Consider the following 12,701-nt stretch of genomic DNA (forward strand, 5'->3'; position numbering starts at 1 on the left):
CAAGCCCTCTCAAAAGCTGTGAACCATTTGGTGATGTCATCACCATCTTCATATTTAGTTACAATCCCTTTAGCGATCTATTTATGTTGCTGCCACCATTGATGGGACCTAGGCCCATTTCTTGTCTTTCCCTTTCTATGGCCAGGAGCTGTCTCTCCAAAGCCAATCTTTTGGCCATCCTGGCTATCAGGAGGTCATCTTCACTGAGGCTATCCTCAGTGATTCCAGAGGTGCTGGCCCCTCCTGTGAGGGAAGCAGCATCTCTGACTATTATGTTTGGAGTCAGGGATTGAGGGTCCCTGATCTCCCTAATTAGGACTGGAAGGGGGGAATTCTCCTCCAAGTCACTATCATCATCCTCTGGGTTGTCATCCTCAGAGGGGTTGGCCTTTTCAAACTCTGCCAACAGCTCCTGGAGCTGTAGTTTGGAAGGTCTGGGGCCCATTGTTATTTTCTTTATTTTACAGAGTGACCTTAGCTCCCTCATCTTAAGATGGAGGTAAGGGGTGGTGTCGAGTTCCACCACATTCATCTCTGTACTAGACATTATGCTTCTAAAAGTTTGAATACTTTTTAAGAATCTAAAACTAGTTCTAGGTTCTAATTCAAACTTTCACAAAACTTTTAAACTCTAAAAGGAAATGCTAAACAGGGACTAACACAAGGCCCTAGCAGGACTTTTAAGAATTTAGAAAAATAGTTCAAATTGCAAAAATCAATTTCTAATGACAATTTTTGGAATTTGTCGTGTGATCAGGTATTGGCTGAGTAGTCCAGCAAATGCAAAGTCTTGTACCCCACCGCTGATCCACCAATGTAGGAAGTTGGCTCTGTATGCACTATTTCAAAGTAAGGAATAGTATGCACAGAGTCCAAGGGTTCCCCTTAGAGGTAAGATAGTGGCAAAAAGAGATAATACTAATGCTCTATTTTGTGGTAGGGTGGTCGAGCAGTAGGCTTATCAAAGGAGTAGTGTTAAGCATTTGTTGTACATACAAACAGGCAATAAATGAGGAACACACACTCAGAGACAAATCCAAGCCAATAGGTTTTGTTATAGAAAAATATATTTTTTTAGTTTATTTTAAGAACCACAGGTTCAAATTCTACATGTAATATCTCATTTGAAAGGTATTGCAGGTAAGTACTTTAGGAACTTTAAATCATTACATTAGCATGTATACTTTTTACATAAAACACAATCAGCTGTTTTAAAAGTGGACACTGCAATTTTCACAGTTCCTGGGGGAGGTAAGATTTTGTTAGTTTTGTCAGGTAAGTAAATCACTTACAAGTCTCAGGTTTGGGTCCAAGGTAGCCCACCGTTGGGGGTTCAGATCAACCCCAAAGTTACCACACCAGCAGCTCAGGGCCGGTCAGGTGCAGAGGTCAAAGAGGTGCCCAAAACACATAGGCTTCAATGGAGAGAAGGGGGTGCCCCGGTTCCGGTCTGCCAGCAGGTAAGTACCCGCGTCTTCGGAGGGCAGACCAGGGGGTTTTTGTAGGGCACCGGGGGGGACACAAGTCAACACAAAAAGTACACCCTCAGCAGCGCGGGGGCAGCCGGGTGCAGTGTGCAAACATGTGTCGGGTTTTCAATGATGTTCAATGAGAGATCAAGGGATCTCTTCAGCGTCGCAGGCAGGCAAGGGGGGGGGGCTCCTCGGGGTAGCCACCACCTGGGCAAGGGAGAGGGCCTCCTGGGGGTCACTCCTGCACAGGAGTTCCGTTCCTTTAGGTGCTGGGGGCTGCGGGTGCAGGGTCTTTTCCAGCTGTCGGGAAATGGAGTTCAGGCAGTCGCGGTCAGGGGGAGCCTCGGGATTCCCTCTGCAGGCGTCGCTGTGGGGGCTCAGGGGGGACAACTTTGGTTACTCACGGTCTCGGAGTCGCCGGAGGGTCCTCCCTGAGGTGTTGGTTCTCCACCAGTCGAGTCGGGGTCGCCGGGTGCAGTGTTGCAAGTCTCACGCTTCTTGCGGGGAGTTGCAGGGGTCTTTAAGTCTGCTCCTTGAAACAAAGTTGCAGTTCTTTTGGAGCAGGGCCGCTGTCCTCGGGAGTTCCTTGTTTTGCGTGAAGCAGGGCAGTCCTCTGAGGATTCAGAGGTCGCTGGTCCTTTGGAAAGCGTCGCTGGAGCAGGGTTCTTTGGAAGGCAGGAGACAGGCCGGTAGGACTGGGGCCAAAGCAGTTGGTGTCTTCTGTTCTTCCTCTGCAGGGGTTTTTCAGCTCAGCAGTCTTCTTCTTCTTGTAGGTTTCAGGGATCTAAATTCTTAGGTTCAGGGAAGCCCTTAAATACTAAATTTAAGGGCGTGTTTAGGTCTGGGGGGTTAGTAGCCAATGGCTACTAGCCCTGAGGGTGGGTACACCCTCTTTGTGCCTCCTCCCAAGGGGAGTGGGTCACAATCCTATCCCTATTGGGGGAATCCTCCATCTGCAAGATGGAGGATTTCTAAAAGTCAGAGTCACCTCAGCTCAGGACACCTTATGGGCTGTCCTGACTGGCCAGTGACTCCTCCTTGTTTTTCTCATTATCTCTCCTGGACTTGCCGCCAAAAGTGGGGGCTGTGTCCAGGGGGCGGGCATCTCCACTAGCTGGAGTGCCCTGGGGCATTGTAACACGAAGCTTGAGCCTTTGAAGCTCACTGCTAGGTGTTACAGTTCCTGCAGGGGGGAGGTGTGAAGCACCTCCACCCAGAGCAGGCTTTGTTTCTGTCCTCAGAGAGCACAAAGGCTCTCACCGCATGAGGTCAGAAACTCGTCTCTCAGCAGCAGGCTGGCACAGACCAGTCAGTCCTGCACTGAACAATTGGGTAAAATACAGGGGGTATCTCTAAGATGCCCTCTGTGTGCATTTTTTAATAAATCCAACACTGGCATCAGTGTGGGTTTATTATTCTGAGAAGTTTGATACTAAACTTCCCAGTATTCAGTGTAGCCATTATGGAGCTGTGGAGTTTGTTTTTGACAGACTCCCAGCCCATATACTCTTATGGCTACCCTGCACTTACAATGTCTAAGGTTTTGCTTAGACACTGTAGGGGCATAGTGCTCATGCACCTATGCCCTCACCTGTGGTATAGTGCACCCTGCCTTAGGGCTTTAAGGCCTGCTAGAGGGGTGACTTACCTATGCCATAGGCAGTGTGAGGTTGGCATGGCACCCTGAGGGGAGTGCCATGTCGACTTAGTCTTTATCTCCCCACCAGCACACACAAGCTGGCAAGCAGTGTGTCTGTGCTGGGTGAGGGGTCCCTAGGGTGGCATAAGACATGCTGCAGCCCTTAGAGACCTTCCCTGGCATCAGGGCCCTTGGTACCAGGGGTACCACTTACAAGGGACTTACTTGGGTGCCAGGGTTGTGCCAATTGTGGAGACAATGGTACATTTTAGGTGAAAGAACACTGGTGCTGGGGCCTGGTTAGCAGGGTCCCAGCACACTTCTCAGTCAAGTCAGCATCAGTATCAGGCAAAAAGTGGGGGGTAACTGCAACAGGGAGCCATTTCTTTACATGTTGTTATTCTGTCTTCCAACATGTGTTTTTCCTTGCTGCCTTCTTTATTTGTACAGGATATAATTATAATGGCTTAATTAGATATTTTTCTCCATATGCATTTCTTTTATTCCTTTGTCTGCAGTACACCACCTGGCAGCCTTCATTATTGTCCATTTTACTCAACAAGTTAAACAGCGAAATCTTGAATTATGGATTTGTGGGTACCCCTCTAGGGTTTTCTGTCTGCTACTTTAACCATTCTTTGCTGTCTTGAATAGTAGGAGTGGTCCCCTCCAAATACAATGGGGCCAGTTTAGCATTGTTCAGGATGCAGTATGGTGGGAGATATATAGCGAAAAATTACACATACATCAGTCTTCACACATCAACAACCTTATCACATTGTTTGGTTGATAGATGATAACAACAAAATATTGGTATTGTCTCGCAAATCCTATACAATTTAGGATTTACCAGTGTGTTCCCATCAAGATGCAATCTGCTTCCATTACCACTTCCATCCATCACCACTGATCAAAATGTATTTAATAAGACAACCATGCAATCATAATTTACTTAGAAACTTACCAACCATATCCTAGAGTAAACAAATATGATTCTTTATGTGTAGTCCAAGACATGTCATCAGACATTATGGGGCTCATTATGAGTTTGGCGGGTGGTTTACACCATCTGCCAAACTTCCAACTGGGAGGTTGCCGCCACACAGGCTACCTTCCCGCCGGCCCCATTAATAGTTTACCGCTAGGTCAGTGGGCGGAAACCTGAGTTTCCTCCCACTGGCCTAGCAGGAAACGGCCTACAGCATTGTCTCTGATTCGCAATCAAGCCGGCGGCAATGCTGTGGTGCGGAGGGTACACCAGCACCCTTGCAATGTTCACTGTCTGAAAAGCAGACAGTGAACATTAAGATGGTGGTGACGAGGGGGGCCCCTGCACTGCCCATGTCAAGTGCATGGGCAGTGCAGGGGCCCCCCTGGGATGCCCTGCATCCGTTCTCCTCCAGCCTTTTTATGGCAGTGGTACCCTGATAGATTAGGACCACCCCCACCTCCAGACGGCCGGGATCTCCAATGCAGGCGGAGCTGGCGGTTCCCTGGCAGCCCGACCACCAGGGTTGTGATGAGGCTCTCAGACCGCCGTATTGGTGGCAGTCCGACCGTGATCCGCGAGTGTGGCAGTCTACTGTCCACCAGACTCGTAATGAGGTCCTAAGGTATTTTTAGAAATCACAAAACTATAGAATGCATTTTGCAGATAGCTCTCATATAAAAACATCTTCCAATAGTTAGAAATTTGATATGTTATCACAACACAATCAAAATTTACTGAAATGCATCAACGTATGAATGACTCACTATGCAGACATTTTCAGGTGCATTACGTTATTGGTAATTGTAGTGCACACATCTACCCTAAGTATGACCTTGTGACTGTTATCTCGGTGCCTTTTAACATGGTTCTTTGGTTCCACTGCTTAAGCCGGGTCATTCTGTGATGCTGTGTATTGGCTATTATGTTCGGGTACGTCTCTAGGTTGGGTGGCATGGTTTTATTCATTAAGTTCAGCATTTATGATTATGGTCTTTGGAGTTGAGGTTAAACGCTTTTACGATGTGCTTAAGAATGTCTTAGGTCTGTAACATTTGCGTTGCCAGACAGTTATTTGTGTCCGATGTGTCTTTGTGGCATGTTTTGTGGGCATCAATAATACAGCTTATCTCTGCTGTGTTGAATATATGTGTGTTCTGTGTAATATTTTCTGTTTAAAGAGTGTGTATTGTAGCAAGGAGACAAGTGCTGTTGCTAGCTCCATGACAGCTAACATATGCAAGTTGTGTTGATTTTATGAAAGTGTTTGGATCATTCTCAGTACTTTTTTGTAATCCTCAGATATCTTCACAATATCCATGAAATTTGGTGCAAATTAATTAACTGTATCAGATGGAAGGGCCTATGTGACGTCCCCATGAACCCCTTGTCGCTCCATACACTGTTTCTAGGCTTCATATAGCAGGAATGATCACGAATTAATACCAAATCTAGTGTGACTAGCATTTCAAGAGGGCCACAGCTTAACCCCTAGGCATCCTATAATCCCCTATAGTCAGGACTCCTCCACAGTAATTACCTGTTTAAAAAAACATAAAAATGGACACAGAAAAACATAAAGATAATGGTGCCCTACCATGCTAGTTACAGAACGCCACAGTTCTTGGCTCGATAAGGGAGAGGTAGCCATCTGAACCTAAAACCGTACGGCTGAGGTCATTTCAATGTCATTTCTATGATTAGTTATTTTACGTCAGCGTAGGTTCCAAGCGCTGCACATACTGTACTGTTTAGGCGGTGTAGAAGCCTAGTCACAATTCACATCAGAACATTGACCTCTTTCTTCACATGCTGCCAGTCGAATTCCCGATGGTTTTACCATAATAAGTGGATATGGAATAATCTCCAACACATTGTCGCTAGCTGTTAAACCAAATCAGACAAATTAAATAGAAATATATCACTTTTACAATGAAATATTTTGCAGCCCTGCTTCACATTCCATGATTTTTCAGATTGCTTTGCAACCATTTAATATGCATAAAATGTATTCAAGTGACTTCTTGACGCATTGCTCTTTGTTTTGAAATTGTAGAACAGCTGCAAGATAATAGCTAGGGATTGTACTGGGCTTGCTTTGTCATGGGCTGAAACTAAGGGGATGCTGTAAAGCTAAGTGTAGCGAGATAATGGAAGATGTAAAATTAGCAAATTGTCATTATCTTTTTACTATCGAGGGGGCGAGCGCTAATGCTACTAAACCTCAGAGCATTTTGTTCATGCTGGCAAGAGTAAACTTGTCAATATCGAAATGTGCAGAGGAATTTGTAATTAAAAAAGAGAGAATTCGCAGGTTTGAAGCTATTTTACAAAACACTGGGAGCATACAGAGTAGGAACGTTAACACAAGGGTTATGTTAATTTGACTCATCAGTACAACTGTAATTGAGACAACACAAATGAGTGGAAAAGGGCAATTTCATTCCGCATGTAAACTTACTTGAGTTCATGAGTATGGGTTTTGGTGTGGGGTCTGCTGAGTGTAGTTAGAAGGTGCCCTGGGCAGCATTTCTCTCCCTCCAGTGTGGCTATGGCATGAAAAACCTTCAGTTACTTCCATGGTAATTTTAATTTTCAAGTTTTGATTCACAACTTTGAAGTTTGGATTGGGGGTGTGTGCAGGTGCTGGCATTGCTTAACATGAAGATGTTAGTAATTATTTTAGACATGACTCCTTGTGCCCTTGGTTCCTCCTTCATCCGAACTTGGTGCAGTCTCCTGCATGGTGTTGTGGGGGTTTCAGATTTGTGTGTTTATTCTTTAAATGCTAGTTTCTAACACCTGGACATTGCAAGCCACACAATTGCCTCCATATAAGTGGCTTTTTGTGGTTCGGTGGGAGTTGTTTGTAAGAAATTCACCCAATATGTCCTGCTTCAGTAGAGATGGGTAGGTAGGTGGAAGTTGTAACCTACAGGGATCGAGGCTCTATCCACCTACAGTGTTACAAGGGTATTTGAATACATCTATTAAGTGGAGGCCTGTAGAATGCTGCTCCATCATACTCTAGTGTTTTTTTTGTCTCATGATGGGCATGGTGCCTAGTGTGTCCACTTGCCTTTTGAATATGCAGGCTGAGTGTGATGAACATTGGTGGCAGTGTCCGATGTTTTTTGCGTGTTGTTGGCCTCTGTTTTATCTACAATTAGTGTATTTTACTCTTTCATCTATGCCACATACTCAATTTTGTCCCATGTGTAATTTGTATCTCACACCAAGTGTGGAATTTGGTGGTGTTATAGGCCTGTGTACATGTGCGTATGTAAGTATGTTTGAAGTGGCTATACTGTTTATTTTGTGTTGCTAATGTGACATGCATATGTGGGCATCTTTTCTGAAAGTGTGCTTGGATGGGGCTGCCTTCTAAGTTATGCTCTTCAAAGTGTTGTCCCTTTTTCACGCCAGATGTGAGTATGTGTGTTCTTATAACTATGCATGGTGCAAGGAGTGTGGGCATAAAGTTAAGTAAATGTTCTTATGCATATGTTTATTGAGTCATTATGGTGACTTTAACTTAACTTTGTTGTATGTCTGTGATCTTCATCTGTAGTATGCCTGGACTTTTGGCATGAATCTCATTAGCAGAATATGTCACCCTGTCACTAAAAACACTTAAGAAAAGAATGCAGCCTTGTCTAAAAATAAAATATAATTCACGATACAAGAATTAATATAAATAATGTGGTATTCCTGTAAAAAGTTGAAATTTATTTAAAACGAGCTTCTGGTAGTAGTGTGTGTCTGGCCAGGTTAGGTTGGCTTTGAGCAGGGATTTTGTGTGTTTTTTGGCAGAGTCCAGCAGTAAAGGATGGAATTTGGCTAAGAAGCATGCACCACAAATCATGCACGCCTAATGGATGCTGGCAAATTCAAGTTGATATTTAATGACACAGCCTCACACTTCTTTAAAGAGGACAACAACATCCATTGACCTAGCATACCTTGCTTAGTCCAAGATTTTCAATTTGCATTAGGTTTTGTTGCAACCTCTCCATGATGCACACTGTACGAGTTGAATCACCTTCGCACACTAACTCAGGTGCATTTGGTTGTATGCCCACAAAAGGCTTCACATTGTAGGAATTAGCAGGACTGGCGGAGAAGAAGCAACAGGTGGAAAATGATGCACTTCATCAGTAATTGGAAGTTGCTAAGAGAAGCCAGCAGAGGATGATCCCTGACTCAGGGTTCAGACTACCCCTGAGGTGACTCTCATTTAACAACACTGTGAGCGATGACACATCTTTGCTGGGGGATAAATCCAAAACCTGAAGTTCAAAAACAGGCATCAGAAGATAGTGTTTAAGTATGAACAAGCCCTTTATAAAAGGGTGTCTGGCATCATTCGTCTCCATCCACCATTGGTGGTCTTTATAATATATTTCTGTGGTAATATTATTGAATGCTGAAAATGAAGTATTTTCTATTATTTTCCACCACACACAATTGCCTCCAATCCATCACAAGTTTCTAACAATATTATACTAAACATGATGTTATCCTAGTATCACTTCTTTTTATGTTCTTAGAATACGTATTTGATTTAAAATACGTTTGGTTGTCCCATTGATGCAAACCAGCGTACCTTAAATATATATACTATATATATTCTATGAATTCATTGTTTTCATATTATTATATGTATATATGTTCCTTATGCACAAAATTAGAGTTGATGGAATTAAATGTGTTTAAATGAAGCAAAAAGCGTATGGGCATAGGAGACAAACATTTAGAAATATATGGAAGTCCAGCATGGATAAGTGCTTAGTAATGCAAGGAATTACGAACAATTGCTGCAAACATGATTCAGTGTTGATCCCAGGATTTTTCTTATTAGGCATTTCTTGTCGTCTATGAATTATTTTTTCGTTGCTTGAATCTGATTGTCTAAAATCCACAGACATTTCTTTCCATGCTTAATTTTAACACTCATGACCTGGTTCGTTTTTAACCCATCATCATAGGGATAAAGTCAATGATCATTGATTCTCCGTTAAGGGGCAGGAGTATACCACAACATTCCTTCCAATTTACCTCACAATTTACAGCACTTTTGCATCATTTGAAGACAGCAAACCTAATGTGGGCTGCGACGTCATTGTCTTGTTTCAATGATGCGCATCTTAGAACTTTAGAATTCGACCCTACTAAGCCAATTGTAAAGTTAGAGGAGTAAGCTAGATTTGCTAATGGTACACTGTGCTAATGAAGATATTTTAACATGAACAAGACTCCAGACCCGGTCAGGCCCACATGCTGCTCCAGTTTATAGATCAGAATTTAGCAAAGGTACCCTTATGACTCTGATGAGCGAAGTGGTGCACAACTCACAACAAAATAATTAAACCAATGCGTACACGTTTGCATCTCTCTTACAATTTTAAAAAGGAACACAAAATATGATATAAAACTTTACAGGGAATCGTGTCTCCAGTCCTACCCTGCTATGTTTTGAAAGAAAGAAAAGGCTGGAGATGAGCTGGTGTACTTCATTACAGTACAGAATGGGAACCTGCTGTTGTCAGGGTGGGGCTCTGGGGTCTGTTTTTATCACATAGGTGCTAATGGTATGCATGCTGACTCTTCCCCTGGAATTACTGACACCAGGGGTACCGGGAACTTTGGGGACAGTGCTGCCAGGGGATTACAAATAGGATCATAATTCCTGGGTCGATAATTCCTGATTTTCTTCTTGAGTAGCGCATGAAGATTGCCGCTGCTTTCATCAGCCAAACTCTCGGGGTGAAAGGCAACGGGTCTATGGATTGGCTGTTCTTTTATTTCCGGCGGGGCCAGGATTTTCTGTAACCAGCCTCTTTAGAATGAGGTTGGTACTCGTTATAGAAGCTGAAGTGTAGTTCATGGTATAAATATTGACTGGAATTTGAGTGCTGTTAAAGTACAGCCCAACCTTCAGGCCGGAAATCGTTCCCTAAACTTTGCCTATCGCTTTGATGTGGCGATTTCCTTTAGCCCCAGGCTATAATTTAGCTGTTATGGTTTAGTACAGACAGAGCACTGGATAAACATACTTTACATCTGGTTATACATTGGTACTCCTGTGTAAGACTTTATTGAGCTTGCAATATAATACATTATTTGTTGCATAGTTTGCAGATTTTCACAAAAATACTTCTATTCCAAATGGATTACTGCTATTAAATAGGCTGCAGATGGAGAGCTGTGCTGCGTCTGGTGTTCTGAACATGTTTGCTGGTTACCCTGCTGTACCCAGGCATTTAAATGGACGACAATGTTTCCCAGACGGTGTAAACGGGCCGGAATGATGACTTAGCTTTATCTCATGATAGTCTTTAGCAGGAAACAAAAACTGTAAAAACTTAAAAGTAATTCAAAGATGCTAGAAAGAATGACTTATTTATTGGTCATGAAAAGGTCTTGAGTCACAAGTCATACAAACTCGTGCTTACATTACAAACTGATCTCAATGCAGTGGTTATTTGATTAAAGCGATTACAATTTGAAGAACTCAGAACATCTGCATCCCCCAAGGTCCGATCCCATGATTCATAAGATGCTCCCCAATGAGGTCCCCATACAACGAATAAGAAGAGTCTTGCACTGCTCTGAGGGACCGTTTCTTAGTGGAAGCCACTGCTTCCAAAGGCCTTCACTGTCAACCCTGCGTAACCTGAAACTCAAAACAAGTCTCAGAACATAACTGGAAAAGGTGGAATAAATGAGCCGCATGATTTTTTCACAAATAGGTCGTCATTTACTGTTGGGAACAGCGAAATTCCCATATGGAATTCTGCGCCACCCAGTCATGACTGCCTTGGTGTTTTTGCACCTGGTTTTCCTGAATGCGGAAACACCAGACCCGAAACCGGTGGATAAAATGTTTTCTGCTTTGTTTGCAACAGCTTTGTCCCCTGCCCCCACCCAAACTTCTTTTCTGGTAAGGGGAAGCATGCAAATCTCCCTTATACCAGCACAGTTCTTCCCCTTCTCTCAGCTACCTTTGCCAGACACCTTCCTCCCTCCACAGGAGTCCGTGTTACAATTAACCACCTTCTCAGAGGAGGCAGAAAATTAGGTCTTTAAACCCCATGGAATTGGAATTATGTGTGGGTTTACGTCCAGTGCAGCCAATGTTGCAAAGGTATTACCCATTCCTTGGAGATTAGCTCATAACTGTACAACACTACAGGGCTTTACCTCACTGTACCGGTAACTGCAGGGGCAGAATTTGCACCCCACCAGCACCACGCAACTCATAAAGAGGGCCCTAATGTACAGATACGCTTGTTTTATGGTCAGTGCAATACCGTATACTTTTTAAACTAGTCTACTCTGGGAGGCACATGGACAGTGCTAATAAAATTGGGATCCTGTGCTTGCATGCCATACAAAAACATTAGTTGCTGAAAACTGCCTGAACAGGATCAGTTGAATGTATGTAGATTGTACTGCTTTATAACTTTGGATTCTCTTTTTTATCATTTTATGTTAAAATATCATAAAAGCTGAACACTAAAGCTGCAAATTGTGCTGTATAATTTGCCTTTCATAATATGGCACACAATTTACCCTTCCTTGCCGCATAATTTAGCCACTCATGACACACAATTTCGTCTTCCATTGCTGTCCAGATCCAGTGCCCCTGATTATAGGGCAATGATCTGTAAATCATCCACATTATGTTGTTGATAATGGCTCTTTCTTGATCTTTTATGATGTAGCTCCTGTGGTGGATCCTGACCCGCTTACACCAAGCTGCCAGCCATGGGAGAAGCCCCAAAAATCGACTTGTATCTGTAAAATGCCTTCAGAATGCGGGTAATTTTTTTTTTTTTTACTACACGTCCAACTAGGTAAGCCAAATACCACTTTCTGACAATTGGTTTGCCTTTTGTGAACATCCCAGGTAAATAAATCCACTGTTTATTACTTCAAGTTTCTGAAACTTAAGAGCCGTCAATTAAATGCTCTCATCTGCACAAAACCTTTTTTAACAATATGGAATGGGTTTCAAAATGTGCTTCCTTGTGGTGGCTTCCGAAATATATTTTATACATCCAATTTGAAGTAAATACCTTTGCTGATTATGTTTATGGGGCAGCACAAGTAGGCCAAAATAAATAAAGCACAATGTTGTGAATTTGGTTGTTTTGAGAGAAGATACACCAAATCTGAGATGGAGACATGTCAGGCATACAGATTTTAATCTGTGCCGGTGGTTGCAGATGGGGCCCACCTTAACTCATTTTTGAGAACTGGGACTTCTTTTTCATCATCAGACTTTGACTTAGGACAAGCGAGAGAAAGGCATAGAAAGGGAAAAGCACAAGGGAAGAAAGATGGAAGATCAATGACAGCGAGAAAGCAGGGGTGAGAAAAAGCCTGAAAGATTGGGATAAAGGGGCAGGTGTGGGTTCGTGGAACAGAGGTATGAAATGAAATGAACCTGTCTTTCTTACTTAGGAGGTGGTATAGTGCCTCCTGATTACAGTGACCTATTATATTACAGAGCGACTTCTCACTACGTGGAATACCAAAGAATCAACATAAAGCCCAACAGATTGTAAACGGCCCAAAACTTTCATTTGCTTCTTTT

The 12,701-nt window shown here is 43.1% G+C and overlaps 1 protein-coding gene across 2 annotated transcripts in view; it reads left to right on the plus strand.

Moving 5' to 3' along the window:
• The window catches only part of C7 (complement C7), a 304,122-nt gene that overhangs the window by 277,621 nt on the left and 13,800 nt on the right, over positions 1-12,701 (plus strand). For both annotated transcript variants that reach the window (XM_069221437.1, XM_069221440.1), the window contains exon 16: positions 11,827-11,923. In XM_069221437.1, the coding sequence (XP_069077538.1) occupies positions 11,827-11,923 (97 nt within the window). The remainder of the gene's footprint in view (positions 1-11,826; positions 11,924-12,701) is intronic.

This window comes from Pleurodeles waltl, chromosome 1_1 (genome assembly GCF_031143425.1).
Source record: "Pleurodeles waltl isolate 20211129_DDA chromosome 1_1, aPleWal1.hap1.20221129, whole genome shotgun sequence".
Classification (NCBI taxonomy): Eukaryota; Metazoa; Chordata; class Amphibia; order Caudata; family Salamandridae; genus Pleurodeles; species Pleurodeles waltl.